Source organism: Schistocerca cancellata, chromosome 9 (assembly GCF_023864275.1).
Source record: "Schistocerca cancellata isolate TAMUIC-IGC-003103 chromosome 9, iqSchCanc2.1, whole genome shotgun sequence".
Lineage (NCBI taxonomy): Eukaryota > Metazoa > Arthropoda > Insecta > Orthoptera > Acrididae > Schistocerca > Schistocerca cancellata.
Genome location: NC_064634.1, coordinates 227,328,455 through 227,355,638, shown reverse-complemented (window position 1 = coordinate 227,355,638; position 27,184 = coordinate 227,328,455). Strand labels below are relative to the sequence as shown.

Below are 27,184 nucleotides of genomic sequence, written 5' to 3'. Positions count from 1 at the left end.
TTTGGTTCTTGCATTGTTTAATTCATAAATTTCGGGCGTATTATAGTATTTGAGAGTTGTAGCATCGTGTTTTAATACCTGAATAGTGTAATTTCGCTTAGTCTCCTTCCGCCGCCGAGCAGTGTCAGCAGTGCGCATTACTGCATTTACTAGGCAATCTTGTATTTTAATAACCGTTTAAATTTTGTCGATTTGTTTACGCTCTCTGTAGATTAGTTCAGACGTTCTTAGCAAAACAGTTTTTAGCATGGATAGGGACTGCAACTGCTGTGTTCGGATGCAGGCTGAGTTGGCATCCCTTCGCTCCCAGCTTCAGGCAGTGTTGGCTTCGGTCACACAGCTTGAGGCTGTTGCCAATGGGCATCACTGTGGGGGTCGGGATGGGGGTTTGTCGGGGACGGCCAGCTCGTCCCACGCATCCCCTGATCGGACTACGACTGTGGTTGCCCGGGATACTGCCCGCATTGAGGCTGATCCCTCACCTGTGGTAGAGTGGGAGGTCGTTTCAAGGTGTGGCAGGGGGCGAAAGACATTCCGGAGGGCTGAACGGAAGGCCTCTCCAGTTTGTCTGACGAACCGGTTTCAGGCTCTGTCTCAGGCTGATACTGATCTTCGGCCTGACATGGCTGCTTGTCCTGTTCCAGAGGTTGCCCCTCAGTCTGCAAGATCCGGGCAGTCGCAGAGGGTGGGCTTACTGGTAGTTGGGAGCTCCAACGTCAGGCGCGTAATGGGGCCCCTTAGGGAAATGGCAGCAAGAGAGGGGAAGAAAACCAATGTGCACTCCGTGTGCATACCGGGGGGAGTCATTCCAGATGTGGAAAGGGTCCTTCCGGATGCCATGAAGGGTACAGGGTGCACCCATCTGCAGGTGGTCGCTCATGTCGGCACCAATGATGTGTGTCGCTATGGATCGGAGGAAATCCTCTCTGGCTTCCGGCGGCTATCTGATTTGGTGAAGACTGCCAGTCTCGATAGCGGGATGAAAGCAGAGCTCACCATCTGCAGCATCGTCGACAGGACTGACTGCGGACCTTTGGTACAGAGCAGAGTGGAGGGTCTGAATCAGAGGCTGAGACGGTTCTGCGACCGTGTGGGCTGCAGATTCCTCGACTTGCGCCATAGGGTGGTGGGGTTTCGGGTTCCGCTGGATAGGTCAGGAGTCCACTACACGCAACAAGCGGCTACACGGGTAGCAGGGGTTGTGTGGCGTGGGCTGGGCGGTTTTTTAGGTTAGATGGCCTTGGGCAAGTACAGAAAGGGCAACAGCCTCAACGGGTGCGGGGCAAAGTCAGGACATGCGGGGACCAAGCAGCAATCGGTATTGTAATTGTCAACTGTCGAAGCTGCGTTGGTAAAGTACCGGAACTTCAAGCGCTGATAGAAAGCACCGAAGCTGAAATCGTTATAGGTACAGAAAGCTGGCTTAAGCCAGAGATAAATTCTGCCGAAATTTTTACAAAGGTACAGACGGTGTTTAGAAAGGATAGATTGCATGCAACCGGTGGTGGAGTGTTCATCGCTGTTAGTAGTAGTTTATCCTGTAGTGAAGTAGAAGTGGATAGTTCCTGTGAATTATTATGGGTGGAGGTTACACTAAACAACCGAACTAGGTTAATAATTGGCTCCTTTTACCGACCTCCCGACTCAGCAGCATTAGTGGCAGAACAACTGAGAGGAAATTTGGAATACATTTCACATAAATTTTCTCAGCATGTTATAGTCTTAGGTGGAGATTTCAATTTACCAGATATAGACTGGGACACTCAGATGTTTAGGACGGGTGGTAGGGACAGAGCATCGAGTGACATTATACTGAGTGCACTATCCGAAAATTACCTCGAGCAATTAAACAGAGAACCGACTCGTGGAGATAACATATTGGACCTACTGATAACAAACAGACCCGAACTTTTCGAATCTGTATGTACAGAACAGGGAATCAGTGATCATAAGGCCGTTGCAGCATCCCTGAATATGGAAGTTAATAGGAATATAAAAAAAGGGAGGAAGGTTTATCTGTTTAGCAAGAGTAATAGAAGGCAGATTTCAGACTACCTAACAGATCAAAACGAAAATTTCTGTTCCGACACTGACAGTGTTGAGTGTTTATGGAAAAAGTTCAAGGCAATCGTAAAATGCGTTTTAGACAGGTACGTGCCGAGTAAAACTGTGAGGGACGGGAAAAACCCACCGTGGTACAACAACAATGTTAGGAAACTACTGCGAAAGCAAAGAGAGCTCCACTCCAAGTTTAAACGCAGCCAAAACCTCTCAGACAAACAGAAGTTAAACGATGTCAAAGTTAGCGTAAGGAGGGCTATGCGTGAAGCGTTCAGTGAATTCGAAAGTAAAATTCTATGTACCGACTTGACAGAAAATCCTAGGAAGTTCTGGTCGTACGTTAAATCAGTAAGTGGCTCGAAACAGCATATCCAGACACTACGGGATGATGATGGCATTGAAACAGAGGATGACACGCGTAAAGCTGAAATACTAAACACCTTTTTCCAAAGCTGTTTCACAGAGGAAGACCGCACTGCAGTTCCTTCTCTAAATCCTCGCACAAACGAAAAAATGGCTGACATCGAAATAAGTGTCCAAGGAATAGAAAAGCAACTGGAATCACTCAATAGAGGAAAGTCCACTGGACCTGACGGGATACCAATTCGATTCTACACAGAGTACGCGAAAGAACTTGCCCCCCTTCTAACAGCCGTGTACCGCAAGTCTCTAGAGGAACGGAGGGTTCCAAATGATTGGAAAAGAGCACAAATAGTCCCAGTCTTCAAGAAGGGTCGTCGAGCAGATGCGCAAAACTATAGACCTATATCTCTTACGTCGATCTCTTGTAGAATTTTAGAACATGTTTTTTGCTCGCGTATCATGTCATTTCTGGAAACCCAGAATCTACTATGTAGGAATCAACATGGATTCCGGAAACAGCGATCGTGTGAGACCCAACTCGCCTTATTTGTTCATGAGACCCAGAAAATATTAGATACAGGCTCCCAGGTAGATGCTATTTTTCTTGACTTCCGGAAGGCGTTCGATACAGTTCCGCACTGTCGCCTGATAAACAAAGTAAGAGCCTACGGAATATCAGACCAGCTGTGTGGCTGGATTGAAGAGTTTTTAGCAAACAGAACACAGCATGTTGTTATCAATGGAGAGACGTCTACAGACGTTAAAGTAACCTCTGGCGTGCCACAGGGGAGTGTTATGGGACCATTGCTTTTCACAATATATATAAATGACTTAGTAGATAGTGTCGGAAGTTCCATGCGGCTTTTCGCGGATGATGCTGTAGTATACAGAGAAGTTGCTGCTTTAGAAAATTGTAGCGAAATACAGGAAGATCTGCAGCGGATAGGCACTTGGTGCAGGGAGTGGCAACTGACCCTTAACATAGACAAATGTAATGTATTGCGAATACATAGAAAGAAGGATCCTTTATTGTATGATTATATGATAGCGGAACAAACACTGGTAGCAGTTACTTCTGTAAAATATCTGGGAGTATGCGTACGGAACGATTTGAAGTGGAATGATCATATAAAACTAATCGTTGGTAAGGCGGGTACCAGGTTGAGATTCATTGGGAGAGTGCTTAGAAAATGTAGTCCATCAACAAAGGAGGTGGCTTACAAAACACTCGTTCGACCTATACTTGAGTATTGCTCATCAGTGTGGGATCCGTACCAGGTCGGGTTGACGGAGGAGATAGAGAAGATCCAAAGAAGAGCGGCGCGTTTCGTCACAGGGTTATTTGGTAACCGTGATAGCGTTACGGAGATGTTTAATAAGCTCAAGTGGCAGACTCTGCAAGAGAGGCGCTCTGCATCGCGGTGTAGCTTGCTGTCCAGGTTTCGAGAGGGTGCGTTTCTGGATGAGGTATCGAATATATTGCTTCCCCCTACTTATACTTCCCGAGGAGATCACGAATGTAAAATTAGAGAGATTAGAGCGCGCACGGAGGCTTTCAGACAGTCGTTCTTCCCGCGAACCATACGCGACTGGAACAGGAAAGGGAGGTAATGACAGTGGCACGTAAAGTGCCCTCCGCCACACACCGTTGGGTGGCTTGCGGAGTATCAATGTAGATGTAGATGTAAAATGCCTCTGAGCACTATGGGACTTAACTTCTAAGGTTATCAGCCCCCTAGAACTTAGAACTAATTAAACCTAACCAAGCCAAGGACATCACACACATCCATGCCCGAGGCATGATTCGAACCTGCGACCGTAACGATCGCGCGTTTCCAGACTGTAGCTCCTAGAACCGCTCGGTCACCCCGGCCGGCATTTGCTGAAAACCTTGTTTCAGTATCTTGATCTGTTTATGTGTAGTGACTTGTCACGCTGCACTCTGCATAGCGTTCAGAAAATTATCATATCCGGCGTATCACCAACACACAGAATCCACCTACTCGTAACTGGAAAGATACAATTTTCCTGTCAAGACACAAAATTGTTTCAGTGCGTTAGCTTCAGTTGGTACGCTGCAGTACATGACGGAAGTGCACAAAACGTGGAATATCCAGTAAGGTCATTCTTCACTGAAAATTCTTCAAATTACATTCAATGTGTTATGGTACTTCATTTATAAACATCGTATAAATTATGACTCATAACGAAAAGGTAGCCACTTCACTGCCAAGCACGAATGTTCGGCTACAATATATCATTTTTTTATGAAATAACATGAGACACGTTGCACAGCGAAAAGAAAAACCCCACGCAAATCAAAAAATTCTATTTTCTTAATTTTTGTGTGCTAATAGTAAAACGTTTCCCGCACAAACTAATTCCAGAAAAGGATGTAGCTTTGCTCATTTATATAAGCGGTGTTCAGAAAGTCGCTCCGCGTGCCGTATGATTGTTCGCCTGCCTGGGTTTTTCAACGAAACAATAAACGCACAACGATACTGCAGTGATATTCTGAACCCATTCATAGGAGAACTTGTGTTAAGTGAAATACTGAACGGTTATTTTCAACAAGATGGTGCAACCGCGCATACAGCTCGCGTTCCAATGTCACTGCTTGGTGATGCTTTTGGTGATCGCATAATTTCACGGGGACTTTGACCTCCACGATCGCCTGACCTAACACCACCTGACTCCTTCTTCTGGGGTGCAGCGAAGGCAACTGTCTATAAAAAGCGTCCAAAATCCATCGATGAATTGAAAACTGCAATATCCACGTTCACTGCTTCTGTTACAGAAGAAATGTTACAGCTTGTGTTTGAAAACATGATTAGACGAATTTAATTGTGTATTCAACAACAGGGGGGGACACTTTCAACATTTAATGTGAAAATTTGTAAGTAAAAATGAATATTCAATAAATCAAAAACTTGTATTTCACTGAGTTTCAATTCGGTATATTCACTGCGGCATACGGCACGTGCGGCGTGACTTTGTGAACACCCCTATAACAATGATCCATATGACTGAAAATTCGGTTTCCGTTTCGGTTCTTTCGTGTTGCAGGGCGAGAAAGAGTTTTCCGCACAAAGTCCGCAACAGTAACACCGAGTCTATGAGCCAGTGATAACGAATTGCGATAATGAGTCTGGATAATACATCAGTGCGTACTAGGCCTTGGGGTAAAATTATCTATAATGCCTTACTAAAATGAAGGCTGTTTTTGGCATGAAAGACATTATCTAAGCAATAATTGTCACGACTGATTGAGTGCATTGCTTACCCACTACCTCTGTGTTGATTATGGAAAATGTGGCCGCTAAACAAAGCAGCGTGTGTCAAATCATGAATGTATTATGTATTTCTATGAGAAATAAATGAGGGATATTTGTAACTAGTAATATTAATAAAAATTTTCATTCTAAAATGGGAATATAGTGTGTGTCATGAACAATAAACTATATAACAACTTGCTATATAGTAGTGTTTGGGCACATACGCCTCACTTTTCTGATCCTGCAAAGGCAGTGGATTTTCTCGTGCTGTGGAACAAAACGATGATCTGAGTAAACTGTCATGATGCCTAATTTCAGGACGCGCTGAACTAGGCTATGGAGGAAGTTTCTTGCAACATTATACATAGCTCAAACGCACGCATCCAAATACTAGTTTTCTTGCAACTGACAAGAATTACTCCATCTTAGTTCTCGGTACGATTTTATATGTTCGTAGTAGACTTGGCCACTGTTTCTATGTTTCGATACAGTGTATCGATACGTGGAACTGTTTCAGTGTTTGGGAACGGCTGTGGTTCACTGTTTCGAAACAGTGGTGTTTCATTCCGCCCCTGTCTCGGATATCCGGACCAGATTCGATCTCGAGCCAGACACAGAAACTGTATCGTTGTTTCAAAATAAGGCTGTTTCAGTTCACCTGTGCTTGGAACGGACTGATTGTATCGAAACAGTGATGTTTCATTCCGCTCTGTGTCGGACGAGATTCGGGCTCGGCACAGGTACTGAAACACAACATACCACTTCGTGAAACACTTTCAAGAGTGTCGAAATCGTTTTGACAAGCAATAGCATGAAGCTTAAGATATCCGAAAATAAAGCTTCGTTTCTAGATGACTGTCCTATTCCGAAGTGGCGTAACATTTGCTTTATAAACATTAACCAAACAATAAAACAACGCATACTATTCACATTCAAAATAATAAATATGTGAAAATCATTCAGTTAAATTACACTTTTTTTATAGCATACGTTTCTCTGTTCAAGTACAGTAATCATATTAAGAAACGCAAGTAAGCCTAGAACATTTTGAATAAAAAAAAGGCGTAGAGTGACAGTTATTATACATATACATAAATTTAATGTAGGTATGATTGCAAGTAATCTGTTTGACATATCACTGATAGTGTAATGGTGAACGGGAAGGGCTGGGAAGCATGGTGAATTTATAGTAACGGTTCGAAACACCTTGAAAGACAAAATTTTTCTGTTGTATTTTGTTATTTATTCGAATTATTTGGCATTATTTGTGAGTCTATAGTCACTGTGCCTATTATCCACAATGATTCCCTTTGTGTGCATGGGAATTAGCAGGACGGGGTTTATTCCCATACTAGCAGAATGTGGGAATCCCAGTACCATATCCGTTGTTTCTGCAGTTCGCTCCCACCTCCAGTTCCGTTCGTGGTGGTTCTTCTGTCTTCAGTTATGGCTGTCCTCAGCCAATTGAAAAGTATGAAAGTCACACGACACGAAAGCAGCGCATTTGCTGCATGAAATACGAAACTGCCAAGACGCCTAAGTGATAGTTTCATACTTTCTGCGATATGATTAGCGCTCTCGCACCTCATTTGTGTTTATATGGACATACCTATACAGTAGACATTCAAGATGATAAAATGTCTAGGTTTATTAGATTACAAAACACAAAGTGTTTCACTGTTTCGAAACAGCGTATCGAAACATGACATTGTACTGTTTCATTTGTTTCGAAACAGTTACGTGTTTCAGTTTGCCTATCTCTAGTTCGTAGTTTGCACCTTCTCCTGTACGAGTTTAACTTATATTGTTACATAATGATTATCGACACCTTTGTTGGTTTGAACCTCAACTTGAATTGTTGTAGTGGTAGGGAATGCTTACTCACCGACCGTTGTTAATTATTTCTGGAAATTTCTTCGCTTTCCCTGCTTGAATCCTTGGGGCTCACCTGTTTACCACTGACACGGATCATGAAGAGAGTTCTGACTATTCCAGTGTGGATCCAAACACTGTTTTGTCGCATTTACATTGAGATTTGGTGCCTCCTTCAACTCATAATCATTTCCACTGTATCGGAAATAACTGACATCTTTTTTGCAAATACTTTCGGGGACCCCATAGCCCCTCCCCTTTCCCAGTGTGAAGTGTGAGAATATAATTTCATTTACGTTCTTCAATGAACTACTGAGAACAATCAATATTGAGCTAGCAGATTTATAACAAACAAATGTCATAAATTAATTACATACCTTTCACCACGAAGGTTCACTCATATCAGCTCTAAACTGCAAATCAAATGTGTGTGTCTTTGTCTCTGTATAGATAACTGCAGAAAAACCGCTGGATACACTGTACACATTTCACGTTCGTTACAAGAGCAACAATGCATAGCGATGTAGCTACGGCGCGAAGACATGGTGGTCTTGAAGGGTGGCAAAAGACCAGATTGTTAGAATATTGCCTCTCCTCACATTTAGGTTATCACGTTGTACTTGTTTTCTTAAATGTTGGATTGTCGTAGAGTGCGACGAACATTGTCGTAACGGCGAACCAGGACAAGCATACTGACACAGGAGACTGAAAAATGGGACGAAGGGAGAGGACAGAATGTAGAAGGTGTTACAAGCTGCTTCAGTCAAAAGCAAATATCGCTGCCAACAAAAATATTGATTCCATATTTCTTTCATAGTTGACATTTTTGGATTCTGCAATTGCTAGAACAATATTACAATAAAATACGGGTGATCCACGGGCCGCACGAATACTTTACTCGGGCCTCACGCGCCGAGTGATGTGACACAATGTTTAGCACACTGGACTCGCATTCAGGAGGACGACGGTTCAAACCTGCGTCCAGTCATCCTCATTTAGGTTTTCCTAAATCGCTTAATGCAAGTGCCGGAATGATTCCTTTGCAAGGGCATGGCCGATTTCCTTCCCCATCCTTTCCTACTCCAAGCTTGGACTGCGTTTCTAGCAACCTGTGGTCGACGGGATGTTAAACACCAACATCCTCCTTCTCAGGTCTCATGAGGACTGCAGACCGCAATTTGACAACCACTGCGCTAGTGCAATCACCTCTAGGGTACTTCTTCAGTGTTTGGAGTCCTTGTCGAGTAGTCATGAAAGCATAGGTTGAAAGAATTCGGAGGTACGCTGCTAGAGTTGGTATAGCCCACAAAAAAATGTAAAATAAATGCTCGACAAACTTAAATGGGAATGTTTGGAGGAAATGACTCGCTTTCGCGAAACACTGTTGGGTAAATTTAGAAACCCGGTATTCGAAAAAGAGACAATTCAGCTCTCATTCAATACTCGAGTAGAAAACAACAGATGTTTGCTGATAATTGTACAAAGTGCCCTCCATCACATACATTATACCGTCTTTGAATTCAGAGGAGCATTTACACATTCCGGGCTAACTTCCTAATAACAGAAGAATGGGCTGATCAACCAACAAGAGATCTGAACGAGCAGGTGTATCATCAACTGGCAAGAACAAGTTCGACGATCGTCAACAGAAAGAAGGAAACAAAGTTAAACTGGACATTTCACAGACAGTGGTCATTTTCTCCAATCAAAATGATTCGACCAAGGAACTACCCCCTAGCTTTGGCAACGAAATGCGCCCTGAAAATCTATTGTAATAGGCTTTTGCTGCAGGGTAGGAGTGGACAAGTGTTCCTCTGGTGGAGGACGGAGATGAAGTGCGTGAAGAAGGCAGCCAATCAATTGAAGGAACACTTTATTATGACAACGATCAGACATAGTTCAGCATATTTGATACAGACAGACTGCAGGCGACCGGCGGTGATTCTCGGACTCGAGCACACTCTTACGGGTGTGCCGACGTAGGCGCTTTCCGTGAGCGGTGGTGGTATCCGGCTACCACAGCTGACAGCTGTGGTCGTGCGGCAGCACGGCGACCTGCTTGTGCCGGCACTCAGGCAGTGGTCGTTGGTTCACGGCCCGGTCGAGACAGTTTCTTAGTTGCGGAGACGACCGACACAGGCTCTGTGTCATCAGATGGCCCGTCTTGCTGACGGGTTGGTCCTGCGGGTTTAATTCATGTTGCCACATGCTAACAGTTGCGAACGCCTCCTGTGTCGAAACATCTGGAGTGGGGTCAATGGCTTGGTGTGGCGTAATCGACAGGCCGGTCACTCATGCGACAGGAGTCCGCGTGGCGTCCGTCAGGTGCAAGCACTGGTTGCAGAAACTGTGTCTGCTGATGCTGCTCAGCTGCCAAGGTACTGTTCGGTAACTGCGCCCTGATTTCTGTTGCGGGAATGTGGTCCCATCTGTCGGTGCTTGAGCTGTGGCAATATCGTTGAATCCGTGGAAGCTTCACTAGCACATCTAACACCCAGTTAGCTGATGAAAACATACGTGCCCAGTAAAAAACGACGAGTCATTGTAGAGTGAGAAACAACCACGACATCATTGCCAACCAACCAAACAAGCGCACGGCCTCTGTGTTGTGTAAACGGTGGACTGTGTCAGCGAAATTCAGTGTGTAATGAGGGTTCCTATAGAAGTTGCTGTTGTGTGCTTCAGTCCAAAGACAGCCAAGCTAGTCTGCCACGTGGTGCAAGCCTCCTCATTCACGTGTAACTACTGCAACCTATATCCATTTGACCCTTTCCGTCTATTGCAATCCTTCTACAATCCCCTCCTTCTTCCACAAACAAACACACACTCCTCTATATTACCAAATTAATGATTCCTTGTTGTCGCAGATAGCGTCCTGTTAATTGTCTCGTTGATTTCCTAAGATTGTGCCATAAATATCGTTTTTCTCCAACTTTTTTTCAGTACGTCTTCGTTAGTTACATGTTCTGCCCATCTAATCTTCCGCATTGTTTTGCAGCATCACATTTCAAAGGCATCTATTCTTCTCTTGTCTGAATTCTTTCTTGTCCATTTTTTGATTATGTAAAAGGCTATTGCCTTGCCGTCAGAAAATATTTCCTAACATTTAAATTTATTCTTTATTTACATACTTATTTATTTATTGCTTATTTAGGCAGACCAGACTAGCGTCTAAAGGCCCTCTCTTACATCTGACCACGAACAATACAAACTGGAGATATTAAAAAAACATACACAATAATAATAATAATAATAATAATAATAATAATAATAATAATAATAATAGTAATTATAACCATAGTGATAATAATAGCTGACACTAACAATAATAATAATAATAGTAATAATAATAATAGTAAAGGGCGGAACTGGCGGAAGAGGCAACCTTGCTTTTTGGGATACTATAAAAGCTATCGTCCAAGGTTATTTGGACAAAGGGCACGACGGCTCCACAGGTTAGTGGCGGTACCCCTACAGCGTATGTTCCACATGTTAGTGGCGGCTGATCTATAAAACTGAGAAATGGAACACTGAGCTTAACCAGACTGAAATCTCAATTTCAGTCACAAACCTAGTCCAAATAAATCAACATTGATACAGCACCTTCAAAGACAAATTACCCCAGTGGGTCAAATCCCACGGTTGGAAAACCGCAAGTGGTCTATTCGGATTCTCGAGATACCACAGAAGTGTGCATGGAGGTAAGGCCGGCAGGTGTGGCCGAGAAGTTCTAGGCGCTACAGTCTGGAACCGCGCGATCGCTGCGGACGCAGGTTCGAATTCTGCCTCGGGCGTGGACGTGTGTGATGTCGTTAGGTTTAGTAGTTCTAAGTTCTAGGGGACTGATGACCTCAGATGTTAAGTCCCATAGTGCTCAGAGCCATTTGAACCATGGAGGTAAATCGGAATGCCTCAAAACCCCGTAATAACAAAATCAAACCAAAATCGAGAATTTGGCTAATGACATTTAATGTAAATTCTCTCTTAAAAATGGAAGAACTAAAAAACGTCCTGGACAAATCCGGAGAACGTAAAATCAAAATTATCGCATTTCAGGAATCACGATATACAGATGAAAATCCTTTTGATTCAGGAGACAGGACATACAAAGGACAAACTCGAAAACGAGCAATGGCAAATTATCCACAGTTTGGAACTGGATTTATAGTAGAGACATCAATACTTGATTCAGTCACGACTTATAAAATCTTACTCGAATCGGCTCTCCACAACAAAGATATACACTCCAATCAACGGGCATGCACCAACTAACATCACTAACAAAAACAAAGTAGAAGAATTCTGGAATCAATTAGATAATATTCTCCCAAAAATCCCTAATAACCATGTCAAAATCCTTATGGGCGATTTCAGTGCACAAATTGGTAAAGAAAAGAAATATCGATATTGGGTAGGTAAATGGTCAGGGCATACACAGACCAACCGGAAGGGCATTGAAATCTGCAAAAACCAGGACCTAATTTTCAAGAAAAGAACCTCGAAAACCAAAACTTGGATCTCACCTAATCCATTACTAGGTGAATATCAGTTGGATGATTTAATAATCTCCCCCGTAAATGCAGTAGAAATCATGAAACTTAAAAGTCCTTAACGGACTAGACCCAGATTCCGACCATTATCCAACAAAATTCTTCCTATATGTCATTCTAGAGAAAAGAAAACTCACTAAGAAATCTCCATACCGTAAATATGATGTTCAAAAGATAAATGGTAGTGAACAATTTATAAAATAAACACAAAATTTAAAACCACAAAATTGGCAACAACTGCAAGCAGGACTTTTAAAAGCAGCTGAAACTGTAGCAACGCAAACAAGAACACATAAACACCCATGGTGGACAGATGAGTATGACCAAATGATAAATCTCAGACAACAGGCGTGGCAAAATTGGTTGTGCAACAAAAATCAAAAGACCCTGGAAGATCTCAAAGATACCAGGAAAACAGTCACAAAAGCAATACAAACAGTCTGTAAACAACACGAAGACAAAAAATTGCAAGACGTAGAAAATGATTTCAAGAAATATAATTCCCGAAATTTCTACAGAGTATTCAAACTAAAATTAACAAAGTACTCTCCTCCAGCACTCCAATTCGGAAATGAATATGGGGAAATTGCCCATACCATCACCGAAAACAGTGAAATTCTTGCAAAATACTTTTCTAAATTATTGAATTGTGGAAAGCCTGCAGAAAAATTTGAGTTCTGTCATACACACCGAAACCCAGACTCAAAGCCACCAAGTTTACAGGAGATTAGAGATAATTCAGTCACTGAAAAATAACAAAGCATCAGGAGAAGACCAAATCATCGCAGAATTATGGAAAAATGCAGGAGTAAATCTTATAGCAAAACTCAAAGAAATTGTAGATGAAATCTGGAAAACTGAAAAAATCCTCACAGATTGGAAGACAGCAATCATACATCAAAAAAAAAAAATCGTGCAGAACCTCAGCTGGATTCAAAACTAGGTGAATACCAAGGTGGATTCAGGAAGGGTCGATCATGAGTAGAACAAATCCTTAACTTGAAAAACTCGATGAAATATTTGCGTAGCACTTCAAACAAAAGTTATGTCATCACGTTTTTCGACTTTAAAAAAAGTATATGACAGTATAGACCAAGAATACCTGTTTGAGGTGTTAGCAGAATTTGGACTAGATCAAAAGACAACAAACATCATAAAAGAAACACTCAAGGAGACCAAATCCAAAGTAAAATTTATGGGATAATTGAGCACAGAATTTGAAATAGACAGAGGAGTGCGACAAGGGGATGGACTGTCCCCAGTGCTCTTCACTTGTGCTCTTGAAAAAGTTGTTCGAGAATGGAGAAAAGCAGGAGCGCCAGCACAGAGACTGGGACCAAAACGTAAGGGCATAAAATTAGACTGTTTAGCGTTTGTTGACGACATGGCACTGATCGCCCAAGACATTACCGATGCACAGAAACAACTAGAATTATTACAAGAGCAGGCAGCAAAAATAGGATTAGAAATTTCCTTTGAAAAAACAAAATTTATGACTGACATCAGAGATGCACCTTCTGATCTCAAAATTGGTAATAACTATATCTCTCGAGTAAAAAAATTTAAATATTTAGGTGAATGGATTGGTGTAAAATTGTAATGAAAAGAAATCTGTCAGATCAAGAGCGCAGAAAATATAGACGGCGTTTCAGTAAACAGGAAACGTTTACAACAAAAAGAGTCCCTCGTGGAACTGCAAAATACGACATTACACAACAGTAATTAAACCCGAAGCTCTCTACGTATCAGAGACACTAAATCCTCAACACAGAACACTAAAAGGGGAATTGGAAGTGAAAGAACGTAAAATAATGAGGAAAATCCTAGGACCAAGAACTAAAGATGGTGTGCATTGTCTAAAACCCAATGCAGAAATATAAAAAAAATCTCCAAAACAACAGACACAATGCTCATAAGAAGAATCCAATTCATGGTGGATTTAGAAAGTTTGGACTTAAACACGTAACGCACAAAATCCATACATTTTTAAAGAACAAAACTACAAGACCGAACTGGTACAAACAGACGGAAAAAGACCTGTGAGAATTAGGGTCTCCAAATCTACATAACAGAAATGAGCCAGCCGGAGTGGCCCAGCGGTTCTAGGCGCTACAGTCTGGAACCGCGCAACCGCTACGGTCGCAGGTTCGAATCCTGCCTCGGGCATGGACGTGTGTGATGTCCGTAGGTTAGTTAGGTTTAAGTAGTTCTAAGTTGTAGAGGACTGATGACCTCAGATGTTAAGTCCCATACTGCTCAGAGCCATTTGAACCATCTGAACAGAAATGAAATCAGAAAAATCACAAACACATGGGGTTTTGAGGAAGAAGACAGAAAAACTAACCGACATATGTGATATACACAACGAAAGCTAGCCTATTCGTTGCGTATGATGGAATACTGGGCGAAAAGGAAGGCCAACAAATGTTGATTACGCGTGGTCCTAAGTGATCCATCCGCTAAGAAGAAGAAGAAGAAGAAGAAGAAGAAGAAGAAGTAAAGGGCATTTAGAAAGATATAGATTGGATTTGCACCTTTGAAGGAATGTCTAGTATTATCAGAGGTAAAATGTAAAAAGAAACAGGTGAAGGTAGAAATAACTGTGACGGTGGCTGTCAGGAAAGAACAGAATATGAATAGAGGACTCTACTGACAAGAGGTAGGGAAAAGTTGTGGGGGAAGGAGAATGACGAGAGTGAGCTGCACAGAATCTGGGAGAGATGGTTATTTTCATGAGAAGAGGACCATTAGCTGTCTTTTGAAATTTGGAAGGAATTTAATTACTCTGATATTTTGTGGAAGATTGTTTCAAAGTCGGGTTCCTGTTACAGAAAATGATTTGTAGAACGTGACAGTGTTATGTCACGACACAAAGAGAGTTTTGCTTTGTTGAGAATAAATTTTGCTGCTATACTGTTCAGACAATAGTGTAAGGGGACGTTGAGAAAACGATAGAGCAAACATAGATTTGATAATCTCAACACTTATTGGCATTTAACCATAATAATTGTTCGTAGGCTTTATTGTGAATAGCAGAGTAATCACGTAGATGATGTAGAACATAATTCCTATAGGTGTAACAACTATACGAACATTGTGAGAGTGACTGGCCAGTGTCTACGTACAGTCTAGTCATAGTGAAGTAGCGATACAGGAATGCCACGAAAGTATACAAATATAGCAACACGGATACATACATAACAAAATGCAGTTAACAAATCATTCAGTCCCACAATTTAGTGAATGCAATTGACAGAAAGGTTTAACAACGCTTTCAAGATAATCACTGCACACATCAAATTGTTCCCTGAGACAATTGCTAATCGGCTCTTGCTTCACTAAAAAGTTGAGGGTCACGTAAATTGGGTAAATCAGACGGTCACACTAGTATGGAGACTAGACACCTCACTCTTTACATCACCGAGGAATAAAACTTTGAAAAACTTGTAAGCAGTGGCGGATTAAAAAATTTTGCGCCTCTAGGCACACCATATTATATGCGCCCCTGCCCCCCACCAAAAAAATGTTTTAAATAATAACTATTACCCGATCACTTCACAATTGCCGTTTTGGGTGGGAGCGCTGTAAGCTATTCGTTATTCTGAAAGACGCGTCAGCGGTCTAGTGGCGCTATATCAAAATGTAATATGGTTCCTGAACTGTATTTGGTGTACGGCAGCGGATAAAACAATCTTAAAACTACATTGTGTTAACGCATTCTTGTGTTGAAAGAGAACAGAAACGAACACAAGGAAAACAACTTTTCTTGCATGGCTTAAGAAATCAGCAGAGCATGTAGGAGACAACGGATTCTTGTTATACATTCACTTTTATACGTTCTTTCAAACGAAACCGTTGAAAACAAAAAAGTTGTGTTACGATCTAAAAATTGAAGCGAACGTGTCATACATTAGAAATTAATACATACTTTTGCAGAGATGCATTCAAAATTAAAATTAAACTGTCGTGTTACGATCTACTAATTTGAATGTGTAGCAGATAAAAAGCCACGTTCGGTATTAATACGTGAATCTATAAGAAAGCTTAAGAAATGAATATGGAATAGATTTCTGTGCACGAATTAATAAATAAATACAGACAAACAAACACAGAGCTGGAATAGCTATTACATAATTTTTCAGACTACTGTGAAAATATCAAATTTGTTTTATAATCTAATAGTGAACGTGTAAAGCATTAGGAACTGTGTAGCTAAATGCTGCACAATAAGTGTACACAACACCATTAATCCGTGTAAGTTATATATATATATATATATATATATATATATATATATATATATATATATATATATATATATATATATATATAGACGGAGCAGAAGCTCGGATGATGGAAGGACGAGGAAGGAAATCGGCCATGCCCTTTCAAAGGAGCAATCCCGGAATTTGCCTGAAGTGTTCTAGGGAAATCACGGAAAACCTAAATCACTATAGCCGGACGTGGTATTGAACCGTCGTCCTCCCGAATGCGAGTCCAGTGTGCTAACCGCTGCGCCACCTCGCTCGGTTTTATCGACAGAACTGAACTACGTTATTTATTAACACTTTTTCATGTGAGCGTACTCTCCGATAACGTATGTTTTCTCGATAACTGCACATTTTAGCCGACTCCAAGAATACGCATCAGTTGCAATATACTACAGTATCAGTATCAGTTGACTGTACAGCGCTGAGCGGCTTGGGTCATTCGGGTATTGTTTAGTATAGTCAGGCGCCGTCGGTCACATCTGCACGTAAACGAGGTTTAGTTCCGCGTTCTGTCATCGGCAATTGTAAAATAAACAGGTAATGCGTAGTTTGTAAGTCCAATGAATGTGCTCTAAGTTCTAATAAAAATCACATTATAATCTGAAATTTTTAAAACTATTATGAGTAAATAAAAAAACTCACCAGTCAGCAACGTTTGCATCTGGCTCTGACGCCAGAACAATTGTTGGTCATATCTTAATAGTTCCGAGTTATCCGTTTGGAGGTCGGCTTCGATGTGAAGAATGGACAAGGCGTTCAATCTCTCCTCAGACAACGTAGAACGTAGGTACGATTTCAGTCTTTTAAGAGCCGAAAACGAGCTTTCTGCTGAACAATTTGTAAGTACCATCATCATCATCATCATCATTTAAGACTGATTATGCCTTTCAGCGTTCAGTCTGGATCATAGTCCCCCTTACAAAATTCCTCCATGGTCCTCTATTCAGTGCTAACATTGGTGCCTCTTCTGGTGTTAAGCCTATTACTTCAAAATCACCCTTAACCGAATCCAGTTACCTTCTCCTTGGTCTATCCCGACTCCTCCTACTCTCTACTGCCGAACCCATGAGTCTCATGGGCAATCTTGCTTCTCCCATGCGTGTAACATGACCCCATCATCTAAGCCTGTTCGCCCTGACTGCTACATCTATAGAGTTCATTCCCAGTTTTTCTTTGATTTCCTCATTGTGGACTCCCTCCTGCCATTGTTCGCATCTACTAGTACCTGCAATCATCCTAGCTACTTTCATATCCGTAACCTCAACCTTATTGATAAGGTAACCTGACTCCACCCAGCCTTCGCTCCCATGCAACAAAGTCGGTCGAAAGATTGAATGGTGCACAGATAACTTAAAGTCTTGGTACTGACTTCCTTCTTGCAGAAGAGAGTAGATCGTAGCTGAGCGCTCACTGCATTAGCTTTGCTACACCTCGCTTCCAGTTCTTTCACTATGTTGCCATCCTGTGAGAATATGCATCCTAAGTGCTTGAAACCGTCCACCTGTTCTAACTTTGTTCCTCCTATTTGGCACTCAATCCGTTTATATCTCTTTCCCACTGACATTACTTTCGTTTATGTTCATACCATAGTCCTTACATTTCTGATCTAGCTTTGAAATATTAGTTTGCAAACTTTAAATCGAATCTGCCCTCACAACTAAGTCATCCGCATATGCGGGACTGCTTATTTTGTGTTCACATATCTTAATCTCACCCAGCCAGTCTATCGTTTTCAACATATGATCCATAAATAATATGAACAACAGTGGAGACAGGTTGCAGCCTTGTCTTACCCTTGAAACTACTCTGAACCATGAACTCAATTTACCGTCAACCCTAACTGCTGCTTGACTTTCTATGTAAAGACCTTTAATCGCTTGCAAAAGTTTGCCTCCTATTCCATAATATCGTAGAACAGACAATAGCTTCCTCCTAGGAACACGGCCATATGCCTTTTCTAGATCTATAAAGCATAGATACAATTCCCTGTTCCACTCGTAACACTTCTCCATTATTTGCCGTAAGCTAAAGATCTGGTCCTGACAACCTCTAAGAGACCTAAACCCACATTGGTTTTCATTTTTCATCCAATTTGTCCTCAACTAATACTCGCACATTCCTTTCAACAATCCTGAGAAGATTTTACCCACAATGCTGATTAAAGAGATACCTCTGTAGTTGTTACAATCTTTTCTGTTTCCATGTTTAAAGATTGGTGTGATTACTGCTTTCGTCCAGTCTGATGGAACCTGTCCCGACTCCCATGCCATTTCAATTATGCTGTGTAGCCATTTAAGACCTGACATTCCACTGTATTTGATGAGTTCCGACTTAATTTCATCCACCCCAGCCGCTTTATTGCACTGCAATCTATTGACCATTTTCTCCACTTCCTCAAATGTGATCCCATTTCCATCATCATTCCTATCCCATTGTACATCGAAATCTGAAACATTACTGGTCGTATTTTCACCTACATTGAGCAACTCTTCAAAATATTCCTTCCATCTGCCCAAGGTGTCAACAGGATTCACCAGCAGTTTTCCTGACATGTCCCAAATACTTGTCATTTCCTTCTTACCTCCCTTTCGAAGACTGCTAATTACACTCCAGAATGGTTTTCCAGTAGCTTCACCCAAAGTTTCCAACCTGTTTCCAAAGTCTTCCCAAGATTTCTTCTTGGATGCTGCAATTATCTGTTTGGCTTTGTTTCTTTCTTCAACATAACTTTCTCTGTCTACCAGAGTTCTAGTATGTAGCTATTTTTGATACGCCTTCATTTTCCTTTTACAAGCTGCCTTGACTGTGTCATTCCACCTAGCTGTTTGCATCATCCTACCTTTACACACTACTGTTCCAGGACATTTTTTGCCACTTCTAGTACTGTGTCCGTGTACCTTGTCCATTCCTTTTCCAATGACTGTAATTGGTTAAATTCAACTAACTGATACCTTTCTGAGATCACTGTTATGTACTTGTGCCTGATTTCCTTATCCTGAAGTTTCTCCACTCTTAACCTCAAAAATGGTTCAAATGGCTCTGAGCATATGGGACTTAACAGCTGAGGTCATCAGTCCCCTAGAACTTAGAACTACTTAAACCTAACTAACCTAAGACATCACATACATCCATGCCCGAGGCAGGATTCGAACCTGCGACCGTAGTGGTCGCGCGGTTCCAGACTGTAGCGCCTAGAACCGCTCGGCCACTCCGGCCGGCTTCTTATCCTCCTACATATGGACCTGACCTCCTGCACTTTCGGCCTCACAATACCAATTTCACTGCAGATTAAATAATGATCAGTGGCATCAAAGAATCCCCTGAATACACGTGTGTCCCTCACAGCCTTTCTGAATTCCTGATCTGTTATTATATAGTCAATGACAGATCTGGTTCCCCCGCCTTCCCAAGTATACCGGTGAATGTTCTTATGTTTAAAAAAGGAGTTTGTGATTACTAAGCCCATACTGGCACAGAAATCCAAGAGTTGTTTCCCGTTCCTGTTGGCCTCCATATCCTCTCCAAATTTACCCATAATCTTTTCATACCCTTCTGTTCGATTTCCTATACTGGCATTTAAATCACCCATGAGCAGAACACTGTCCTTGTCCTTTACTCTAACAACTACATCACTGTGTGTGTCATAAAAACTATCGATCTTATCTTGATCTGTCCCTTCACAATGCGAATATACTGACACAATCCCAATTTTCTTGCTAGACACTGTCAAATCTATCCACATCAGTCGTTCGTTTACATACCTTATTGCAACTACACTGGGTTCCATTTCTTTGTTGATGTAAAGCCCTACACCCCAATGTGCTATTCCTGCTTTGACTCCTGACAGGTAGACCTTGTTTTCTCCCACTTCCTCTTTCTCACCCCTTACCTGAATGTCACTAACAGCTAAAACGTCCAACCCCATCTTACTTGCAGCCTCTGCCAGCTCTACCTTCTTCCCAGAGTAGCCCCCATTGATATTAATAGCTCCCCATCTCGTTACCATTCGTTTGCCGAGTCGTATCTTAGGAGTCCCTGTTTGTCAATTAGAGGTGGGACTCCGTCACCTCCAAAGGTCCGAGGCATTTTGCTCTGATTGTTGCCAGCATCATATTTAAAGTACCTGGGAAGCAGGTTGTTAGCCTTACTTGCCCCGGGTCCCATTGAGTTTTACCCCTAACGGTTGAGGGACTAACCGGTGGATTTGTTAGTCTTTGCCGTCTGAACACAAAGGTGACCACGACTCAGAATAGGTCCGAGATGCCCAGCCTTATTCCAAAGTAACTGGTATCCCAACTGTCAGGACCACTTACTTGGCCACTCATGCGTTGCCCGTGGTTCATGAACTAGGACATGACAACAGGAACCCACACCATGAACCATGCCATGCATAGAAATATTCTAAGAGCAATGTCAACATTCGGAAACACGGACTGTAACCTTTCTTTTCGCAAAAATTTACTCATTTCGACTAGTATATCGCTAATTTCAGAAAATTTCAAAAGTTCCTCTAATCTCAGAAATTTTCAAAAGTCTTGCGGAATGTACACATTCACTAGGGAAGGAAGGCTCCAAATCTGTCATATGACGCTTGAAGTTTTGCTGCATTTTCGCAGTATCGTCAGGCGAACTGTTCTTAAGGTTACCGAAAACTGTGAAGGAGTCCAACAGTGTTCCATAGTTTTCCTTCCTCCTCACTAATTCGGCGTACTAGTTGTCGAGTACTGGGAGAAATGTTCCGACTCTAAATGTTTCCCTTCCAGTCAGGAAAACTTCTTCAGAGTCCGCTTCTTCGTCATCATGAAGTTCGCGGTTTCGTGATCTTTTATAGGTGCATTCATAGTCTATATCAGTCACAATCTCCATGGATTTATTTCCATAATAATCGCACATGCCACGAATAGATGCAATAAATCCTGCAAGTGATTCATATAATTCATGCACTATTTTAGTATCAATATTTACACTTTGCAATTTCAGATTTACACTATTAAATCTCTGGAGTATGTCCTTCCAAACTGTCGCCATGAATACTGTTTCAAGTCTGCTGATTTACACTATTAAATCTCTGGAGTATGTCCTTCCAAACTGTCGCCATGAATACTGTTTCAAGTCTGTTGACTTGATTCAATAAAACTGAAGTCTCATTTCACACTAGTGGTTTTTCAAATGTATTATTGGTATTGAAAACGCCCTCTCAGTTTTCATATAGACTTACACACGCTTCCTCTCTTACTGACCAACGTGTTTTTGATAAACTTTTTACCGTTCTGCTTCCTGGTTTCATGAAAGAAAGATGTTTATCCCAGGGCTGTACAGAAGCAGGTTTTGCGCTACATTGAAAAATGAACATGCTTCCGACAACAGCTTGCAGCACTATTGCCGACAGAATTCAAAGAATGTGCTGCACAAGGCACACGATACGCTTTCCGATTTCGTCCTTTAATGCGTGCCTGCAAACTATTGTAGGTACCTGACATATTGCTTGCATTGTCATATGACTGGCTTCTACTGTCAGTAATATCAATAGAATTTGTAGACAGAACTTTTAGTACGGCCTCAGCTCAGTTTTCGGACTTGTCTCCCGGGTTCGATAAAAACAGAAAGAAACGTTCAACAGGTTCACCATTCTCGCCCACTTATCTTTATATGAAAGGTAACTGATCAATATGTGAAACGTCCCCAGTAGAATCTACTATTACACAGAGATATTTGGCCTGTTTTATTTCACTTATGATAATTCTTTTTATTCGTTCAGAAAGAAGCTCTATTATCTCATCACAGACTGTTGAAGAAAGATAACTTGTATGTCCCTGCCCTGGATTTCCATATCGTTCAACGTGCTCTGCGAGAAAAGGATCAAACTCGGCTATAAGTTCAAGAGTCATCATAAATTGATCATTATCTAATGAATGTAATCTTTCAATGTGTCAACATAGGGGAAGTCCACAACTTGTTAGTTTCCTCACTATTGCAAACACCCTTTTCAACACACTGCCTTACTACATGTGACTTTTTTCTTGTTAAGAGTGATAACATAGAATTTTTGTATTCAAGTGAATTCTCATGATGAGATAAAATATTAGAAATATATTTCCAATCTGCAATACCATTAGCAGCAATCGCAACCTTATCTCCGAACAATTTACATGATACCAGAAAATCACGGAAAGTTCATTCACCATTTAAAAGTTTACAGTAAAATACATTTTTGGTCAAATATCTAGTTTTATCGCCTATTGATCTTACTGCATTAGAAAAATAACCATTACAATTTTAATTAATGCCACGTTGTAAGAGAATGTCGATTGTTGATACATTGACACACCGTTCTGCAGGATCATCACTAACGAGATTATTTCTTTTTGTAATTTCTGACTCGACACTTAGTTTTTCGTGAACTCGGAATCAGGAACAACATGCTTTTCTTCATTTTTAACTTTTGTTTCGTCTGTATTTACTTCTTTTACAACTGCATTGCCAGAAATATCATCCATACTACTTGAACTCGAAGTTGAACCAGCAACATTTTTGCGAAAAATTTATTTACTCTGCCAAGCGTTTTTAGAACATTGGCTTCTCGTTCGCCTTTCCTTCGATAATTTCCAAAATGCCACCCCACATACTTTTGCACGTTTGATTTTTTCACTGTTATTCATGTTAAGGCACTTACAAAATTGTCAACCAAAAGTCAAAACAAAAGAAAAAAATGTAAAAGGAAAGAAAGAAAGAAAGAAAGACTGTACTCAGTTCCAATCGTACTACACCGCACATGACCACAAAGCTTTTTACTTTTAACGCGGTACACGAGCATAAAGTTTTTTCCTTTAAACACGGAGCGATGAACTGACCAACTCGAATTATGACGTAACTGTGCTATGAAAGAACGACAATGTGGAATAATTTAATTTCATTGTCACCTCTTTCTCTATTGTCAATGAACGGTAGAAGCACACCTGCCGGCTGGAATTCGTCTCATAAAGAAAACGGGATAGTCCCTTTTTTTTTAGCTTCTGTTTCCCGCGTCGCCGGAATTTTAGCTGGGAATCAAACGTGTTCTGAATATTCTTGACACTGTATTTCTAATTTAAAAAGCAAATAATTTTTGCAATTTTTTGCAATGAGGTGGATCGACTCTTATCCCACTTATTCTTATACCATTTTAGCGGTTTCTGTGGGCAGTTGATGTGGTGTGTTGTCATTTGCGTGAACACTGCTGTTATGTCTGCACACAAATGCACCTTTTGCTCCAACATAAAATAAAAATACCCTTCCTCGAGGAAAAAAGCTTAGTGAAGAATTTTACTATAAAATTCTCAATGCCACGTACTATTAGATTGCAGAGTGTGGGAACTTTGATATCGTGCAGGCTACAGCACAATAAATGAGACTAACGAAAGTTGGTTTCTTCTAAGTAAATAAATAAATGTTTTAAAGGGTTTTGAAGCATATTTCACACACTATTAGATATTGTGCTTATGTTCTTTTCGTAGAAGCATGTGTTTAAAAATGTAAAACATGCCCAGTATCAACATGTTTTGTTTAACGGGTGTCATTAAATCGAAGCTCAGATATTGAAGACAACAGAGTTTTCACATTAATTACACTAATGGAGGGTTGGCATGACACTTCCCTGTAATTTCTACAAGAAATTTAATTAGCGGGATTTACATACTGAGGCCCACACACGTTACAGTATTTAATAAACGATTTATTGCAGCCAAATAGCCATTATAGTTATACATTAGATTACAATCATTTGAGAGTGAATTACAAGGATGTATTGAGTGTCTGCATAATTCTTAGTAGTAGATTACATTCAGTGCAGGTATTATAACAGATATCATTTGAACTATTTATTGCATAGTCTCTAATTGATCTGGTCCTCTTGTTGCATATTTCTATATGGTATCTCTCTCAAGACTGTCCACATAGTGTACACTTGCAAAGGTTTGACGGTTCGTGGTATGTTGTATTTGCACAAATTTCATGGTGGAATCCGTGTACTGCGAGTCTTGTAATTACGTGTCTGATCTCAAAATTTGCTGCTGTCCAAGTGCGCTCGATCATGGCACCGGATCCATAGAATTCCGTTGGTACTTCCTCTCTTTTCTTGAGCAGTGATCTTAGTAGGTTCTCCGATGCTGATGTGTTGGGAAGTAAGAACCTTGTCCTTAGATCCTCTATGAGGAAATATTCTCGGGCGAGAAGGTAGACTAATCGTGATCTTGTGGTTTTTGCTACCCCTAATGCTCTTTTGGTATAGGTTGCTTTTACTCTTTCCAATGTTTCTAAGCTCTTTTCATTTAGGTGTATCCATATGATTTCTATCCCATAAGCCAGTATCGGTATTATTTTTTATTTGAAGAGTGCCATAGCTGTGTCTAGATGGAACTTATGGAACTTATTTCGTTTATCGCTCTGATGGCTTGTGTCGCTTTCTCTGTTGTGTGTTTAGTGAAGCACTTTGCGGACGGCTGGAGTGTTATCCCTTGATATTTGTAATCTTTTGTGATAGATATTTGCTTTCCTTGTAGTGCAATTCTTGTCATTTTTGGGATTTGCCCGGCTGGTCTGAATACCATCATTTCCGTCTTGTCGGTGGTGGCTCTGAGCACTATGAAACTTCACTTCTGTGGTCATCAGTCCCCTAGAACTTAGAACTACTTAAACCTAACTAACCTAAGGACATCACACACATCCATGCCCGAAGCAGGATTCGAACCTGCGACCGTAGCGGTCACGCGGTTCCAGACTGAAGCGCCTTTAACCGCACGGCCACACCGGCCGGCTCGTCTTGTCGGTGTTGATTACGAACTTGTGTTTTGTGCACCATTTTTGCACGTCTTCTATAGTCTCCTGTAGTTTCTTTAAGTTTTTTGAGCCTATCACAATGTCGTCCGCGTAGGCATATGCTTCGACATCTTCGTCTTGAGCGATTTCCATAATGTCCTTTGCTGCCAGAATGAACAGGAGCGGGCTTAGTAGGTCTCCTAGGAGTACTCCGTTTGTTTGCCTTATTGGTTCAGGTTGTCCGAGATCCTTATCTCGTTCCATTCATTTATGGAGTTTATGATCCTCGACCAGACGCTGTCTCTTCCCAGGGTTTCTTCGAGCATCTCTTTTACTAATGATCGATCGAGGAGGTCGAAGGCCTTTGTGAAGTCTATGAATACATCTTAATATTTTTGCTTCTTATCGATGGTTTCCCGTATGTTTTTTAAAAGCAGCTCCACTGTTGTGATAGTGGATCTTTTTTCCCTGAACCCGAATTGAGATTCTGGGAGGTGGTCTTCCAAAGTGTGCTCCCTGCCGCCGTTGGATAAGCAGGTGCAGCAGCAAGTCGTATACCCCTAGCTTACTTATTTGTTACATAGTTTAATTCTTAATTTCTTTGCGTGTTTTTGGGTACTTGCATTGTTTAATTCATAAATTTCGGGCATATTATAGTATTTGAGAGTTGTAGCATCGCGCTTTAGTACCTGAATAGTGAAAATTCGCGTAGTCGTTTGTCTTCTGTTTTTGTTTTGAACGGCCAGTGTCGGTTGGTCACAGCCAGTGTGCTCCCTGCCGCCGTTGCATAAGCAACTGCAGCAACAAGTCGTATACCCCTAGCTTACTTATTTGTTACATAGTTTAATTCTTAATTTCTTTGCGTGTTTTTAGGTACTTGCATTGTTTAATTCATAAATTTCGGGCTTATTACAGTATTTGAGAGTTGTAGCATCGCGCTTTAGTGTTTACTTCGTAGATTCTTACTTAAATTGCGTGTGAGTTTCGTATAGGAGGTGTAATTTCGAGTTTTAGTTGCTGTAATCGTAAATTCAGGCAGATTGTAGCGCAGTCGTTAGACATTTGTACAGGTTAGTTAATACATTCTTTGCGTGTTTCCCTTGCGTTATCTAGGCACGGACTCGTGTTTCAGTAACTGTTGTTCAACATCGATTAGAATGGACAGGGACAGTGATTGCTGTGTTCGGATGAGGGCTGAGTTGGCATCCCTTCGCTCACAGCTGCAAGCGGCGCTGACTTCGGTCGCTCAGCTTGAGGCTGTTGCCAATGGGCACCACTGTGGGGAGCCGGACTTGGGTATCACGGGGATGTCAACCTCGTCCCGTCTGTCCCCAGATCGGTCTGCCGCTGTGGTTGCCCCGGTTGCTGCCCGCAGTGAGGCTGAGCCCTCGCCTGTGGTTGATTGGGAGGTCGTTCCAAGGCGTGGCAGGCAGCGAAAGACGTCCCCGGAGGCTGATCAGAAAACCTCCCTTGTGCGTCTGACAAACAGGTTTCAGGCACTGTCTCTGGCTGAGCCAGATGCAGCTGCCTGCCCTGTTTCAGAGGATGATTCTCAGCCTTCAAGGTCTGGGCAATCACAGAGGGTGGGCTTATTGGTAGTTGGGAGCTCCAATGTTAGGCGTGTAATGGGGCCGCTTAGGGATATGGCGGCTAAGGAGGGGAAGAAATCCAGTGTGCACTCCGTGTGCATTCCGGGTGGAGTCATTCCTGATGTGGAAAGGGTCCTTCCGGATGCCATGAAGAGCACAGGGTGCAGCCAGCTGCAGGTGGTGGCACATGTCGGCACTAATGACGTGTGTCGCTTTGGATCTGAGGAAATTCTCTCTGAATTCCAGCGGCTATCTCATTTGGTAAAGGCTGCCAGTCTTGCTTACGAGATGAAGGCAGAGCTCACCATCTGCAGCATCGTTGACAGAACCGACTGCGGACCTTTGGTGCAGAGCCGGGTGGAGGGTCTGAATCAGAGGCTCAGACGGTTTTGCGACCGTGTTGGCTGCAG

At 41.7% G+C, this 27,184-nt stretch overlaps 1 protein-coding gene across 1 annotated transcript in view; it reads right to left on the bottom strand.

The window, feature by feature from the left end:
• Positions 1–20,398, bottom strand: part of LOC126101301 (xanthine dehydrogenase/oxidase-like) — a 188,279-nt gene extending 167,881 nt beyond the window's left edge. Inside the window, exon 1 of the mRNA XM_049911980.1 lies at positions 20,154–20,398. Within this exon, the coding sequence (XP_049767937.1) occupies positions 20,154–20,398 (245 nt within the window). The remainder of the gene's footprint in view (positions 1–20,153) is intronic.
• Between the last annotated feature and the right edge of the window lie 6,786 nt (positions 20,399–27,184).